Source organism: Hydra vulgaris, chromosome 15 (assembly GCF_038396675.1).
Source record: "Hydra vulgaris chromosome 15, alternate assembly HydraT2T_AEP".
NCBI classification, from domain to species: domain Eukaryota; kingdom Metazoa; phylum Cnidaria; class Hydrozoa; order Anthoathecata; family Hydridae; genus Hydra; species Hydra vulgaris.
Genome location: NC_088934.1, coordinates 28352912 through 28371651, shown reverse-complemented (window position 1 = coordinate 28371651; position 18740 = coordinate 28352912). Strand labels below are relative to the sequence as shown.

At 29.6% G+C, this 18740-nt stretch overlaps 1 protein-coding gene across 1 annotated transcript; it reads left to right on the top strand.

Annotated features, from left to right (window-relative positions):
- The first annotated feature begins 14114 nt into the window (after nucleotides 1-14114).
- On the top strand, nucleotides 14115-14618 carry LOC136091863 (uncharacterized). The gene has a single exon (XM_065819576.1). The coding sequence runs from the start codon at nucleotides 14115-14117 to the stop codon at nucleotides 14616-14618; it is 504 nt and encodes a 167-aa protein (XP_065675648.1).
- Nucleotides 14619-18740: the final 4122 nt, after the last annotated feature.

Below are 18740 nucleotides of genomic sequence, written 5' to 3'. Positions count from 1 at the left end.
TTGTTAACTTGCTCTATAAACTATTTCTTCTCCTATTTTTTCTTCCAGTAACCTCCACGCCAGTGAGTAACTACGTGAATTGCTTATCTTCTATCCATCCGGACGGAGATGACGTATACAACATTGTCTGGACCATTTAGGCACAAACTTTTAAACAGACGTATTTTTGATTAAAAAATAAAGTAAGGCCCAAGACGATAAATAGCAGCATTAATGTTACTTCCAACTGTATAATTGTTTATTTTATTATTGCCAACCAATTTCAATAGTCGTTTAGCACCACGTCTGCCGACTATGTGTTATTTTCCTTGATTACTAGAGTAGCCAATTTCATCAAAATTCCACAAATGACTTGAAGTGAGTTCGTTAATACCTGCTTCGTTAAATTGGTACAAGCTTTTCATCAACCGATGAAAAGCTTGTACCAATCTTTCCCTAGTGTATCGTCGGAAAACAGTTGAGATTGACCTTGGTGTTGCAAATATTCGGTAACTAAAGTAATGACGTCCTTGTAATTTAAAACATTGCGTCAATCTTGCATTTAAACCACTGCAAATTGTTTGACAAATTCTGTTGACACGTCTATGTAATTTTTAGCCGCTTTTACTTTATAATTTGCCAATCAAATGTGCATTAAAACGTAATTAACAAAAACTTCTTTTTTTAGCATTTTTAAGAGTTTTAACAACAAATTTTTATGTATTTTAAAAAATTTTAACAAAAAATTTTTATGTATTTTAAAAGATTTAACCAACAAGTTTTTAAGTGTTTTAAATAGTTTTAACACCAAATTTTTAAGTATCTTAAAGAGTTTTAACATCAAATTTTTAAGTATCTTCAAGAGTTTTAACAACAAATTTTAAAAAGTTTTAACGCATTTTAGAGTTTCTCAAATTTATTTCTTGTTGAGAAGTTCCAAAGTTTAGAGAACAACAACGGTCATTATTAAATTTTCTGAGGCCTTATTAATTTACTTTTTAATATTATATGTAACCAGTTTTTTTTTTTGTTTTTTATTTTTTTACAGAAGTAAAAAATGGTGGTTAAGAAAGATTTAGTTTGTCAGTTGCAATTTAGAGATTCAGCAAAATACCCCAACAATTTATTTTTAATTGCTAGTCTTGAAGTTAATGTTATATTTACATTAATATCTAACACTGCATTAATTTTTGGGCTATATAACACAAAAAGAAACAAGAGCTATACTCGCAACGAAAAACTTGTCATGTTGCTATCTGTTACCGATATAATAAATACTTTGGTAGTTTCAATATCACAAATTGTATTGCTTAAACGTGCTGAGTATTTCAGTTGCATAGAGATCTCGTTAATAATACTTTTTCGCGTTTGGTTTCTAGGTGTGACCTGCTCAATTTTTCTTATGATATGTTGGGAAAGATTTATTAAAGTTCTATACAACAACAAAATATGTGGAATTTTTGTAAAAGATTCATACTCCGTTGGTTACTTTATATTTGTTGTTTTTGCTTCATTAGTTGCTGGCTTATGTAACGGGTTTATCTACGCTTCTTCAAACTTATACCTACATTTTTTATTATACATAGGAACTGGTAGTTTAGCGCTTATTTTGCTTGTAATGGTTCTTGTTACAAACGTTTTAATGCTATATGGAGTTAAAAAAAACTTAAGAAATTGCTCGCTGCAATTTCAGAGAAACGCTGCAGTTGAAAACCACGTCACGAAAACCGTAGTAATAACCTCCCTCGCCCATGTGCTGTTTTTTTGCCCTTTCATAGCGGCGCAGTTCTATATGTCTTTTATTTTTTCCAAAAATGAAACTTCTCTTATCTCTCCAGCTCATAAGATTCTAATGTGGACCGTTGTATTTAGGAAATCAAGTTCATGGTTTAACGCAACTATTTATACTTTTAGAAACAGAAAAATTTCAAAGCTATACGTTTCTAAAATAATTTCAATATTTAGAAGTACCAACGATAGAAATAGTTTAACAACGATGGAAGGAACAAAACTAAAAAAAACTCAAGCTTTTCACTAAAATCCAAGCAAATGAGCAGATAGTCGCAATTTAAACATTTTGTTTTTATCCAATACCAATCAAAAATTTAAAGACTATTAATTATAAACTAATATAAGTAAAAAGTATTTAAAAACACTTGATTTTTTTAAAAATTTTAAATTGAATTTTTTCCTTTTATAAATGGTGCTATTTTAATTGTTGAATAATTTTCTTAAAGATCATAAATAACTTTGAGTAGTGAGAATTAATAGAAGTAGAAACAAAAAATTTATATATAGAATATAAATATGATACATGTTTAATGTCAAAAATAATATATTAAAATTATTTATTTATTATATATACTCGTATAACCAAAGAAACTCAAAAATAACCATAATCAAAACTTGTCACCATGTCTTTAACAAATTTTATCGAAAACCTCTACAAAACTTTTTATTTTCAATCCATCATTAGATATTCATTAAATATAAATAAAAAATGTATTTATAGAATGGAAATATCTGTTTAATAACAAGTATAATATATTAAAAATGTTTTAAAACGTATACAGCATAACAAAATTTGTATTATTTTTGCAATTTAAAAAAATGATTTTAATCATGTACTGAACTAAATAAAATGGTGATAACTATTTTTATTAGAACGTTTTTGATGCTTTTAACCATTTTTTCCAATAAGTTGATATAACAAACCTGTCGTATTAATTTCAAATTACGTCTTTTTATTTTTAATAAAGGTTTTGAAAAAAAAGGTAAAAAGTTCAAAATCGATATTAAACTGCTAGCCCCCTAAAATTGAGAAGGGTTTTTAATCTTATATAACTGTGTCATGATTTCTTGAAAAATAATATATAATGACTGCCAATAATAATAAAATTGCCTTTTTTTTCCATGTTTGACAAAAACAAATAATTAAAAAAAAAGAAAGTAAATAAAAAAAAAACTCGCATCCACTGCATCCACTACATCTACTGCATCCACTGCACCCACTGACACAAAACATTTCATAATTCTCAAATAAAAGTTCTGGTAAATAAAATGCATAAACCATATTTTAAATATTAAGTTTTGTTATAGAAAAAATTTTGTACATTTTCAATATAAATATATTCTTAAATTTTTCTGTACAAACTCATTGTAATGTATTCAAAAACCATAACTTTAAATCTTACTTTATAATGTATAAAGTTACGTTGTAAAACAACGTTCAGCATCCAAATCAAAAGCCAAAGACTCAAGTAACTAAATATAGTAAAACCAGCATATTAGTATTTTTAACCATTACGTAGACTAGCACAGATAAGTGAATGAAACTTACTACCATTATATCTATGAAAAATAACAGTTTTATTTTCAAAAAATTTCAGATTTTTATCAGTTAAGAGAACAACAACAGTTTAACGTACATGACTTTTGTCGAGATGGCATTTAGGTGGTGGTATAATATCAATAATTTCTTCATTCAATTTCTAACCTAACTACCAATAACTAGTGGTTTGCAAATTATCTGCATGTTAAGTAACTTTATCTGCATGTTAAGTAACTTTATCTGCATGTTAAGTAACTTTATCTGCATGTTAAGTAACTTTATCTGCATGTTAAGTAACTTTATCTGCATGTTAAGTAACTTTATCTGCATGTTAAGTTAGACATGAAACTGACGCGACTTGGTGTGTGGATATTTTTTTTTTTTTTTGCGTACAAGTTTCTTCGAGACATATTTTATTTAGGAATAGATTTAATAACAATTAATAGAAAATTGGTTCGAAGAACTATCGAGTTTCATTATACAGTTTAGACTGGAAAAACTATTAAAATCTCAATTTTATTAGTTAAAATTTAGTTAAAATAAGTTATAATGTTTCCGTTTTTAAATCCTGACTTTTTACTTGAATAAGAAAAAAGTCAGGATTTAAAATTAAGAATATTTTTGAAAAAATATTCTTAATTGGCGTAAAACTTTTTAAAAGCACACTCTTTTTGTTTACTGATAGTAAGTTTTACTTCCGAGTGTTTTATACTCGTTTTCATAAAAAGAAAAACATAACATTACAGTTATGTTTTTCTTTTTATTTACATTCTGACATTAGCTAAACGTCGGCATGACGTTTAGCTAACGTCAGAATGACGTTTTGCCAACGTCAGAATTATTGTGTTTGTGCTGCTTAGATTACTTATAAGCGTTACTATTATTAATTAATGTTCTATTAACGATATTGTTTATTATTTAATAAAAAATACCAAACTAAATTATTAAATAAGTTATTTAAATATATATAGTTAAAAATAATAAAGTTATAAAAGTCTGGAGATGAAACTAATGTTTAAAATCAAAGATTTATTCCCGCTTTACCTTTCTTCTAAAATTTATTGGAATGTATTATGTACAACAGAATTTATAATTATTTAATGCTAAGCAATTAATTTTACAATAAAATTTTGGTTTTGAACAAATTACTTCAAATAATCATGCAGTAATCAAATTGATTAACCATGCAACAGACGCATTCTCTAATGACTATTTTCATTAGGATTTTCTATTGATCTGAGGAAAGCTTTTGACACTGGTAATGATTCTTTTTAATAAACTAGAGGTCTATAGAGTAAAAACAAAAACTTACTTTGGTTTTAATTTTACTGTCAAACAGTACACAATCCATAGTTTATACAAGTAATAAAACAGTACTACACATTACCTCAAGTGTCAACTTTATGAGAAGGAAAATCTTAAAAATACTTCTTTATTATATAAAACTAAACCATTGCTTAATGCTACATCATTGAAAAAAAAAGTATATTTGTTTATTCATAGTTGTATCAATTAATTCAAAATTGTTATTGTAATATTGTATCGGGTAGTACTAATTATGGCAAGCTAAAAATTGTAGTAATTAAAACATGCAAGCAGGATTATATTTGATGCACGCAGAACTGTTCACTGCAAATCTCTTTTAAGTATAGTTAAAGCCTTATATGTTTGTAAATTTGTTAGAAACCAAGTTTTATATTCATTATATTCAAAAATTTCTGTTTGAATATTTTCTCTGGACTAAATCATGAAGAACTAGAAATTGCAAAAAACTCACTCAAGACAAATTAGGCTCCTGGGATAGACGACATTTGTAGCTAAATAGTTGTAAATGTATTTCCGGTGATAAAACAACCAATTTATGAAATATTTAAATCTTCAATTATTACAGGATCTGTAGCGAATAAATTAAAAATAGCTAAGGTAATACCAATATTAAAAACCGGAGATTCATTTACACTAAATAACTACAGACTTATCTCAGTTCTTCCTGTATTTTCAAAACTTCTGGAAAGAATAATATACAATAAACTGTATAAATATCTAACAATAACAAAATCTTAAATAAAAAACAGTTTGGCTTGCAAAAGCACCATTCAACCGAACACGCAATTCTTGATCTTATAAATAATATAAATGACTCCTTTGAAAACAAAAAATACGTCCGTGGAGTTTTTGTTAATTTATCTAAGGCGTTTGACACAGTAGATCACGCTATAATAATTAGAAAAATGGAAAAATATGGGACAAAAGGTGTTACCCTAAACTAGTTCAAATATTTTTTACTAGACAGAAAGCAATGCGTTATTGCTTATTAAAAAAAATTTCAAAATTACTCAAAATAAAATGCGGGGTACCCCAAGGTTCCATTCTTGCTTCTCTCTTGTTTTGATATAAATTAATTATCTCCCTAAAGTCTCAAGTAAATTGGATGTCATAATGTTTGCAGACGACACTAATTTATTTTATGCATCCACATCTATTACAGAACTTTATGAAACTACAAATACTGAACTTGAAAAAATAAACAGTTGATTAAAATCTAACAAATTATCGCTAAACACAGAAAAAACCAAATACATTCTTTTTCATTTTAACCAAATAAAAATACCTCCCGATTTAACTTTGCTAAATATAGATACTAAAGAAATAGAGAGAACCCAAGCGACTAAATTTCTAGGGATACTTATTGATAAGAATATCTCATGGAAATCACATATAGATATATTAAATACTAAAATATCAAATAACATTGGTATCCTTTACAAAGCTAGTTCTATACTGTCCCCTGATAATTTAAAGTTCCAATACTTCTCGTTCATTCAAAGCTACTACATATTCGCTAATGTTGCATGGGCGAGTACTCATAAATCCAAGCTAACCACGCTATATCGAAAACAAAGCAAGAATAGTTTTTAATAAGGATAGACTCTCGCATGCTGATCCACTTTTAAAAAATTTGAAAGCATTAAATGTATATCAATATATTCCAAAACTTTTTTTTTATGTTTAAATATAAACTTGAACTTGTTTCTTCTCACTTTTCAAAGAATTTCTTCTAAAATAGCAAAAATAGATACCATACCAGAAGAACGGGAAACTTCAACGTACCTTTTAAAAAAACTAATCTTTCGCGCTTTTCCTTTTGATGCCGTGGTCCTTGTCTATATAGCAAATTAATATCCAAAAATTCTCAACTAGAAAAATTGAATAACTTAAATACTCTGAAAACGTTATTAAAAGATCTCATTTTGAACACTATGAACTTCATGAATTTTTATTAACCCAAAAACATTTAAAACTATGTATCATATAACAATATAACATATAACTATATGACAAACTAACAATATAACATATAACTATATGACAAACTAACTTTGTTCCGAAACCAATGTAAACTCTAATAACTCTAAAAACTCTAAATAACTCAAAAACAACAACAACAACAAAAAAGACTAATAATAAATAAGCTTATTTATGAACACGTGAACTATATATTAGGGTAGATTAGGGTAGTATGAGCACCTTAGGCGAAAATTGGAACATTTTCAAAAATAATTATGCTGGATCCAAAATTTTTGTGAATAAACAATTTTAAGGGACTCATGATCCACTCAGATATTTGGGCACCCAATATTTTTTCTTAAAAACAGAGGTTTTAAAAAAGTAACAAAAGTGCTCATATTACCCAGACCACTTGGTAATATGAGCACTTTAAATTAGGTCCAAAAAGTAACATTAATTAAGTAAAAAAATACTAACCTGACAATTAGAACTAATTTTTGGAATAAAATGATTCGTTATTAACAGCATTTATCATTAAAAGATCAAATTTTATGCGACTTTTTATTGAAACAATACTCCTATGTTTTCCGAAACAACAACAACAATAAAAAATGAGTTTGTTATTTTTTCAATTTTATCAACTCGAACCTTTGAACGATAAAAATTCAAATTTTTTGAATATAAACTACAGAAAGTAGTTTAAATTCAAAAAATGTTTTGTTTGTATTCAAAAAGCAATTAAAACCACTGCTATTTTAGGACTTTAAACTAGGTAATTTTAACGAAAACATTGGGTAATTTGAGCATGCTCATATTATACAAATATAGCATCTTTTAATGAAGTCAAACTATGTTTCTATCCATTGTTTTCCAACAAAAATGGATTGGATTTTTAGCTAACATATTTTTCTTTATGAAAAAATTAATTTCATTATTTTAGCACCAAAATTTCGCGCCACAGATTTATTGCTGCGTGATTATATTATTTTAACAACGCAAAAAAGTTAACAGCGTTTTAATTTGATGATAGCCACTAATTACTGCATATAAGTTTACGCTAATTGTACTGGTTCTTGTTATCACCACATAAATTCGATTCAAAGAATACAAAGCAACTTTAACTTTACTGCTTACATCTAATGAAATCATTAAGTATGCTCATATTACCAAGCTTGGTAATATGAGCATGCTTAAAGATTTCTTAGATATAAGCAGTGAAGTTAATGTTGCTTTTTATTTTTTGAACCTTGCAAGGTGCTCACATTACCCTAATCTACCCTACCTATTTAGCAAATCGTGTACCTACTCATATTTATGTGTATTGAAATAAAATCAAAAAAATTTGAAAAATTCTTTTTGTCTGCATTCTTTATTTTTTGCATTTAGCATCTTTATCTTTATTCTGTCGAAACTGATATCATTATTTTTTAAATATAAACTTATTTTAAATTGAAGTTTCCGAAAATATTAGTAACGTATAGCGGTTTGTTGATGACAGGACATCGGTCTTCTGCGAGTTTCCCGCGTTCCTTAAAGTAATTTTTAACACTTTACAGTTTTATTTTAAATATTTTTTCTATAACGTAACTTAGTGATTTTTTTTACTTTACTATACTCTGTAAACGATTCTATTATATATTAGGAGTTTGTAAAGATTAAATTTCAAAAAAATTTAAATAAAACGAAAAAAAACGGTATTCAATAACATGTTTCATCAAGGTTCATTTTCATCGAGTTTTCTCCAAGGTAACGAGTTCTCAACATTTTAGTTCTCAACATTTTAGTTTTAAAGCTTTGCCGCCTCTTTTTTTAACACAATAGTTTTTGTTTACGACGTTTAATGACCTGGTTTTTATTGGAAACGAGCTCACTTAATGTTGTTAAACCATTTGATACCGCGCCACCGATAGGAGGAGAGAAGGGGAAGGCAGAAGGAACAGTTTGTCCCGGGCGGCAGATATCCAAGGGGCGCTAAATGAAAAGAAGATACCTAAAAAAATAAAAGGTCCTTTATCTAGGGAAATTTTGATAAATAAGGGCGCTAATCAGGGATGCTGTTCAAGGCGGCGTGACGGCTCTCGGCGGCCCTGATTAGATATAAATCATTAATTTCATTTTTGATAAAATAAGTAAATCTTTTAAAAAGCATTTAATTATTAAGTTATGAGTAAGACAATTTTAATTTATGTTAATTTATGTTAATTTATGTTTTTACTTTTATTAAAAGCATTCTGAATTAAAAGCAAAATAAAAAATAAATTTTAAGCTGATGAGAACCGGTTTAAATATTCAAAGATTTAAAAACAACGGTTAATAGTTTGCGAATTAAGATGGCTAATATTATTTTTTGTGTACATTTCATGACTTCATCATTGAGTCAGACCTTTTTACTTTTATGAAATTTGTTATCAAATATTCTTTTATTTTATTCTAAACTACGATCTTTCAAATTAAGAGATTAATGTGTGTTTGTGCCTAAAAAGTACACGTATACCAAGTTATGTATAAATGTATAAAATAAATATAAAAGTGATGTACAAATGTATAAAATATGTGTGTGCCTAATAAATATAACAACTTTTTCAGTTTCGATTATACAACAATCATTCTCAAGTATAAAACTGTTAAACACAAAAACTATTTAATGCATAGTGAAAACAAACATTAATTTTATTCGTTAGCCAAACAAAAGAATAAATGAATGGTATTAAAACCTTTTATATTTTCTTTTGTTTGATTAACAAAAAAACGTCATAGAATAATGGAGAAAGTTGATAATTAGTGTTAAATATACATTGAGATGTTCGGACTGATTGACGTTTTTCTGTTCGCCCTTGTTCGTACGGTCCGAACCACCGAACCGGTCGAACACGAGCAACAATAATTTTGTCAAACAACCCGGACAACTCGAACACCCCAAACACCGGACAGAAAAACTAATGTCGAATCGAACACCGATCGATCACTGAACAGTCATTGAACTAAAAATCTCGAGCGTGGTCGGACGTCGAACATGCAAAAAAATAAAAAATAAAAAATGACACAAGAATCGGACAATTTTTTGTTGTTGTTGTTGTAATTCTTCATATTTATTGGTATTTCCTTGTCCATTCGAAGTAGCATCAAGGCTTCAATTGTTTCTGGTGCAAGATTGGCTCTCCTGTCATTAGTAATCAGCTTTGCAATGGAATTCATTCGTTCACTTGGGGCTGAGGTAGCAGGAATGGCAAGAACAAAGCTAGATACAATAAACAATACTGGAAATGTCTCTTTATTTTTTCCCCACCACTTTAGTGCTTCATTCTCCAAATTTTTTAAATCTTGAACATTTGGTGCAACAACTTCAGTTCTACTATATTGTTCAATTTCATTATTCTCAACAGGGACTGTTGAGTCAATAAAGGAAGAAAGTGAAGGCAAAATGTGGTTAGAAAAAGGCTTGGTAGAGGAGTGCTGCTTTTTCTGAGGTGGAGAATTGGTCGGTGAGGAGTTTGTCTTTTCAAAATTACAATATTGTATAAGACGTCGCAGGTTTTCCTTTGTTTCTATAAGCTTGGCAGAAGCATTTTGTCAGAAGACTTTGAAAGACTTGCAAATACGTATTTCCATACGTATTTCGTATTGTAACGCATTTATTTTCCGGTAAACGTCAACTAAATAATTACCCTAGAAACGTCAAAACACAATAATCAAAACAACGTACAGAACACTTAAAGGACACTTACTGTACACAAAACTGGACACTGAATCATATTCTCCTCTGAAATTCACTTCTCAATACTGGACACTTGTCCGAATATGGTAATTTACCTTGCACGTTCTAGCACTTATGTAAAATATCTCTTCTCTTCCCTCAGAACTACAACGGCGTAATGTGTTCCAAATAAGTGGTGGAACTTTAATAGCTTCCACTGCGAAACAATAGCAAAAGTCTTGAAATAATATAAAGCTGTGGTGAATAATTTGGATTAAAATGGAATAAATTCAAGAGAGATAATAATGCTGAACAAGACGTACAACCGAACAGTCGAACACTTTCAGAAAAGTCAATCAATTATAATCGATTTGGCCCAGAAATGCCGGCCCGGTCGGACGCCGAACATGGCGGCCGTAAAAAAGTCGGACAATGGCGGACATCGGACAAAATATTCTTCAATCAGAACCGAACATTTCGATCACGGACATCGTTGAAAATTTTTCAATTCAAACCGATAAATCACCTTGTAAAATTTTTTTGACTCGGTCGCACATCGGACACAATTTGGCCCATGTCCGACAATCTCTAAACATACGTCATAGAGTTCTAAAAAAAGTCGATTAGAGCTTGAGCGACAGCGTGTAGTTTAAACCTGTTTATTAAGATCAGGTTTTTCCCACATAATGTGTAACGCTTTTTTGATTTTTATGTGATGCGAAGTTTGGGCGTAGTCTAATTCTGCAAAAGAGTCTTTATTGGCTACATTAAAGTAACTAGTTTTTGAATAAGTTGATTTATATGAGAAGTTTATTGTAATTTTAAATGTTCTTTAACTCTTTTACTCAAATGTCGAGTGACATTTACAACTTTACACACAAATTTATATATGAGATTTGAGCAGATATGTCGAGGAGTTTTATCTTTTGTTGAAAAATATGTATTAATTTTAAAAGATGTTTTGACATTATACCAATATACAATATATAAAAAGTTAGTTATTTTTAAGGAATCTATAATTTCTTTATTTTCTTTTTTATATAGTCTGTGTAAGTTGGTTTTTAAAACGTTATCAATTAGTTTAGCCGGGTAAAGGTTTTTTTGGAGAATATGGTTATGTAAATCAGAATGTAAATTAGACCATTTGTTGTTAGTTTTGTAAATCCTACCTATTAAAGTTTTTATCATATGAAATAAAAAAAATAAAAGTAAAATTAAGTAATTTGTTAATAGACCTAAGAAAGTCTTCATTCTAAATATGCTTATATCTAACTATAAATATAGGTACGTGCGTATCTGCGATTTACGGCACCGATTTTAAAGATAAAATCTGTGACCATTTTTCCATCGCGTGCCCGTAGTAGGTGTCATAAGGATGGATTTTCCTCGTCTTTTTTTTAGAATTTTATGTTGACTTAGATAATATTTTAAAAGTAGAGTGTTATAAGTTTATTGCAATTTGTTGTTTTTTTTTTTGCAGTTACTAACGTTTTTAGTGATTTCATTGCTACTGAAAATTTCGTTCCTGTTCTGGAAGTGAATTGACATTGAAGGCATGATGGGTTTTTTTTCTAACTTTTCAGTCAATTTTATATATCTATTTTCTATGTATCTGCCAAATTTCATTAAAAAATAATGACACGCTTATACTCTATTTTTGCACGCAGTAAAGGTACCAAATGTTCTTCTGTTGTGGAGGTCGTGGGAGGAGGGGGGGATTCACGATTATGAGCATTTTGTATATTTGAACTTTTTTATTCATTAAAAAGTTGTTTTTTAAGAAGAATGAAACTTTACTAAAAATATTGGTGATTTTTTTAAAGTATTCAAAACATGATATACACACAAAAAAAAAACTATACTATATATTTATTTATATATATTTTATTTAAGATTCAAGTGATTTTTTTTTCCGTTGCATGTAATATAGCTTTTTCAAAAAAAAAAGTGTAACAATGATTAAAGCTGATTCAATAAAATAATTGTAATGATTATTAAAAAAAAATTTTAGAGCATTATTGAACCTAAAAAGAATCATCTATTTTATGGTAAAGCCAAAAATTATTTAGCTTGTAACTTTACAATGCCAACTCATTTAAATATTGATTATAGTCATGGACATATATTAAGTATATACATATCCAACAATGAATCATTTAAAACAACTGTTAAAATAGTCAATAAACTTTTTAATTTCAAAGTATGTAGAAGTCAGATTGTGCAACTAGTAAATAGATTCAAATTAATTTTGTAAGGGATTCTAAACAATTTATTAATATCTGTAACATGCTCTTTGCATACCAAAAATCAATATCTGCTATACCACAACCATTGCATTCAACCACAAGCTCAAGTAACATTGTTTCATGCTTTTCTATTTTATCTTCTCAACACATCAATATTTTATCTGTATCAAATAGTAATCACTTCCTCTTTCTTTATCTGGTCCTACTTTAATAACCTCTTCTCATGAACCACTACTACCCAGGTTGAGAGCTGATCAGTTGAGTCCTTGGAAAAAACTTTTACAAAAGTGGTTAACCATTTTGGCAAATAAAAAACGAAAACATAAAGAAGATCTAAAAAGGTTTAGAGAAAAGGCAATGGCCCGGCCATACCAATTAAAATATCTAAATCAGGTCATTGCTCGCAAAGAAAAGACAATCCTTAATCTTTGAAAAAAATTTAAAGAAAAGTATTTGAATTTACAGTCAAAGAAACTTCAAAATCACATTTTAAAGCAACTTATCTTATTAAAAGGCTATGTTAAGCCAACAACTTGCTGACAAAAATTCTGAAATTCTTGTACTGCAAAATGACATACTGATTTTACAGGAAAAAGTGGAGCAAATGCAACAAATAACACAAAACACCAAAAATGAAAAATGCTACTCAGCATATATTAGTTGGTAAATTAAAAATAAACGTGACGAATGTCATGCATTCATTTATAGTTATTATTTTAATGGCTATTGTAGATTTATAATTGCCATGGGAATTATAACTTTGTATTTATATACAAATTCTATTACAATTTTGTAATAGAATGGAAGGTTAAAAAACGCTCAGAAAATTGTTTTTAATATACATATAAACGAATGCAAAAATACAACAATTAAAGCACTTATAAAGGTTGTTTTTTTTAGAGGTATAGAACTTTAAGTTGGCATTACTGTTCAAGATGGCGACCGATTTAACAGGTGACAAGTGATTTATTCTCAGTTTGGTTTGGCAATTCATCATGAATAGACTCACGCCTGAACAACGCTTGCAAATAGTTCAATTTTATTTCGAAAATAATGGTTCTGTGCGGAATACGTATCGCGCTCTACGTCCATTTTATCTTCGACAAAATCATCCATCAGAGCAGTTAATTCGATTAACCATGGAACGTTTTTGCACCACGTTTACTCTTTTTGATAACTCGCATCCCCAGAGACGCCGTACGCTGCGTACAGAAGAAGCTATTGCTACTGTAGAGCGTAGCATTGCGGAAGACCCGAATGAGTCAATTGCCATCGAGCACAGGAATTGGATCTGTGTCCATCCACTGTATGGAAGATTTTGCGGAAGGATCTTGGTATGCGTGCTTAAAAAATCCAACTCGTGCAAGAATTGAAGCCAAACGATCATCAAGCAAGGCGTAGATTCGTCGAATGGGCCCAAAACGAGATTGCCGTTGTTCCCGATTTTCATAAGCGAATTTTCTTTAGCGATGAAGCGCACTTCTGGTTGAATGGTTACGTCAACAAACAAAACTGCCGCATTTGGAGTGAAGATAATCCTCAAGTGTATGTCAAAACACCGTTACATCCAGAAAAAATGACTGTTTGGTGCGCTTTATGGGCTGGTGGAATCATTGGTCCGTACTTCTTCAAAAATGATGATGGCCAGAACGCTACAGTCAATGGTGATAGGTATAGAGCCATAATTACAAACTTTTTCATTCCTGAATTGAACAACCATGATGTCCAGGAGCTGTGGTTTCAACAAGACGGCGCAACATGTCACACAGCTCGTGCCACAATCGATTTATTGAAAGACACGTTTGGTGACCGCCTAATTTCACGTTTTGGACCTGTGAATTGGCCTCCAAGATCTTGTTATTTAACACCGCTAGACTACTTTCTGTGGGGCTATGTAAAGTCATTGGTCTATGCGGATAAGCCACAAACGCTTGACCATTTGGAAGACAACATTCGCCGTGTTATTGCTGATATACGGCCACAAATGTTGGAAAAAGTCATCGAAAATTGGACGTCCAGATTGGACTACATCCGAGCCAGCCGTGACGGTCATATGCCAGAAATTATATTTAAAATGTAATGCCACAAGATTATCTTTCTAATAAAAAAAATGATGGGCAAAGTACTATTATTGGAAACATAATTAACACAGTGAGTGGCAGAGTAGCAACAAATCATGCGTCAGTTACTAAGTTAAACCTTTTTTGGCAGAAATCATTAAATGAGCTAAACTGTCACCTTCACCCCTTGGACACAATGACCAGTTCGTGCAAGCCTTCACTCAAAGCATTAGAGACATCTAAAGGAAAACTTTTTGGAAGAGACTGCATTGCAGCAAATATTGTTTTACAGCAAAACAAACATCACTACAAGAATGCAAAAAGTACATATATAATCTTAATCCCACTTTTTTACTTTAATACAACGTAATTTTGTGAAATAAAATATATAAATCTAGAATATTTTTATTAGCATACAAATGTTTCTTATTTCACATGCTCCTTATGCTCTTTAAAATAATTACTTTATGCTATTTAAAGGTGACCCAAAGGGTTTTATATCCTTTTTAGACCAACCCAAGTTGCCCAGAGGACTGCTACCACGCTATGGAGGGAACAGACTACACATTCTTTTTCACACATGTGGTATTTTGATTTATCACTATGAAATATTGAAGACATTTCTGTTTTCTGGCTTAGCGTTTTGTGGAGATCTGACAGTTTGTTTCAAGATTTTACATCTGAAACAGGCGAAGCTTTTATATGATTGTTTCCGTTCTTGGTCACATTTAGATCTTAAATTGATAGGAAGGGGTGCAATATTAAAGGCTATGGGATAAACCTTTAAAACCAATAGTAATGATACTTTCAGCAATAGTTAGGGGATTATAGATTATTAGAGACTAATACTATGGTTTGTTTATAAATTGTTTATTTCAGGTTTCCGTGAGTTATGTACCCGAGTTATGTCCTTGGATGACAAAATTTTATATCACACTAGGTTAGAAACTTGACTACATATTTTGCAAAAATGTCAAAAATGTTCGGAACACTCTTATTGAAAGAAGCAAGAATCCTCTAATTAAACAAAAAACTGATTTTTTTGGAAATATTATTAAAGATCCCGTTTTTGATTGAATAATCAGCTTTTGCCCAGTAAGTGATGTAATGAGTAAAACATTAGCTGAATGTCTGAAAGCTGTTGTTAGTGTCATTTACAGGCAGTACAAGTGTCAGTTCAAAATGAGTTCTAATGATCAAATTATGAACCAGACTAAATCAGCAAGGCTTCACAACATTGACTCAGAAGAACTTATGGGTATATTTAGTGCTGCAAAGCAAAAAGCTCCAAATGCCACGCTTTGTGTTCTTTCAAAACTTCATCCTTGTAAAAATAAAACAACTGCTCTACTTTCCAAAAAGCCTACTGATATTCAAAACAAAATAATATAATGGGCTATTTCTAATGCCAGAAAAACTCGATTTGCAAATGCACAATGTCATAAAAAAATGATATCAGAACTTATAAAGCGAATGACTGACAAAATTCAAAATTAAAAGAACAAAGAACAGAGGAATATAAAAAAAGATTTTAAAAATTGTATGCCTTATCAGATAAAAGAAATATTTCCTGACTTAGAAAATAATGAGGCTTCTAATATTGAAGAAATTGATAAAGTGTTTCCCTTAGGGGTTAGTGGCTTGATAAAGCCACTAACAGCCAAGATATATATTTTAGTAGACTTCTTAGCATTAAAAAGAAGAGCAGTGGTATATACATAGTTTCTTATTGGAAACCAAATGAAAATGAGAATGATGACGCTGTCGAGTATGAAATGAGCAAATAACAACTATCTGCCGACATCATCAGTGGTAATATGGTAATATCATAAAAAAATGATGTGCAAATTGATTATAATAAGGTATGTGTTATTGTAAATCATAATAGAGTTTATATACTTGCATTAATAGTTTTCATTTACTGATATTAAGTAAGTGTACTGGTAAGCAATATTTTTTCAATATTTTTCTTTTTTTTTGCTGTTGTTGATAAAATTATGAAAAGATATAATTCTTTCATTGATTATTTTTATGTATCAGATCTTATTTTAGGTAGTCAGGTAGTTACCGACATCCAACAACCAGGGTTGACTTGGTTGCAACATGCTATGGGAAATCAAATCTCATTTACTATTGGTTTTGAGTCAATAACCTGGCTTTTGATATACTATTTATTATTTTTTAGAAAGATGACCTTTTGCATGCATGGACACCTGGATGTTAGTGTTAAGTAGTTTAAATCAATCAGTTTTTTTGATTATTATTTTTATACATCATATCTTTTCTTTTTCAGACAACAAATCGAAGAATTCATTTGGTTCCATTAACATTTCTGTTTTAAAGGCATAATGTGTTTTGCATCATAAGTTAAGTTATTTTAATTTATTTTTAACTGAAAACAAAAACCTTTTTTGTCCCCTAATTTTTGATGGGTTTTTTTTAGTAATTATTTTAAATATCTGATGTATTTTATCTATCATTGGTAGGTTTTAACTCAGAGCATGAAAACTGAAAAATAGACTATTGGTTCTATGGATCTTTATTAAGTCAGGAAAGAGGTTAATTTATACTTATAGATTAAATTATGCAGTAATCACATATTTATAACATATGAGATATTACTTTATTTTTCAGGACATAGGCCTTTTCTATTAATAATGGTTTTGCTATGGTGATTTATATATTTATTTAAAAATCTAATTTTTTTTTTAGATATTCTTGAAGGATCGACTTTTTCTATCTTTGGATATCAATGCTAGATTTGCTTCAAAACTAGGCTATTTTCATAGCCACAATTCTGTTAAAAACATTAATAAGCATATGGAAAACAATTAATTTAGTTTAAATTTTATATTACGAAGTATATTTTAAAACAAATAAATCTTTTATTTATTGGGGTGGGCGTATTATTCGATATTAATCAACATTTCATTTTATTAGGCAACATTTCATACTCGCAATAAAACTGACAACTTAACATTTGGACAAGGTTCTAAATTTCTGACTGCAATAATTCCTACAAAAAGAGATGTTGTGGAATATTGCTATTATGTTTGTAGAAATGAAGATGCTAAAGGCAAAGGATCAAGCTTTGCTCATGAATGTTACAAATTTTTTGGCATAAATTCGAAATTCCAACAATCGAAACAGAGAGAGTATTCTCAAAAGTATGTAGATTAATGGAAAGAGCATCCAATTTAAATAAAACTTCAAGACTTAATAGAAACATTAGTTTTTATGACAAATTGAAAGCTTTTGACAACATGTTTGACATATGTTCATGCAACTGTTATGATTTAGGAGTATAAAGAAAGAAATGCAGATGTACTTTTAAAGTCCCAATAAAAGAATGGGATGCGCTGGTTGGGCAAAAGAAACGCACAAATCAACTTGGACTACTTGATCGTGCCTACTCATCTACTAAGAAAACTGAAAAAAGAAAAAAAAACAGTTAAATACACATTCAAATGTTGAGAAAGACACTGATAGACAAATTACCGATGACAATTTTTATAAATCTGAGGATAATATCATTTTAGATGAATCTAATAATGAATATGACAAGCTATATAAATCTAATGTCTTAAAAAAATGTAACCAAAATAGGTTTCATTACAATGAACTAGCAATCATAGCAGATCGTTATCGAGTCAGTTGCAGAGAAACTGCTGCTATTGTCAATGCTGCTCTAAAAGACATGGGTATACTAAATGAATCAAATATGCTTGATAGAAAAAAAGTAGAAAGAGAAAGACTTCGTGTTGGACAAAAAAATGTAAATGAGAGAAAATGCGAATTTTTGAAATTACAATGTATTGGTTTTGATGGAAGAAAAGATAATACAATAACAACTGCGGGGATAATTAAAGAAGAACATATTACAATTGTTAGAGAACCAAGCAGCAGCTATATAGATCATCTAACACCTGATAATGGAACTTCTCGCTGCATTGCTAATGAAATTCTTCATTTAATATTTGAAACTGGCAGCAGCGGTTCTTTAAATGCTCTCTTATGTGATGCAACTGTAGTAAATACTAGAAAATTTGGAGGAGTGATAAAATTAATTGAAACAGAACTTGATAGACCAATGCAGTGGCTCGTTTGTCTGCTACATTTGAATGAATTTCCATTTAAATATG

Bases quoted from the DNA above. Each gene is read 5' to 3' on its own strand.
- LOC136091863 (XM_065819576.1), top strand. From the start codon at position 14,115: ATGACTGTTTGGTGCGCTTTATGGGCTGGTGGAATCATTGGTCCGTAC.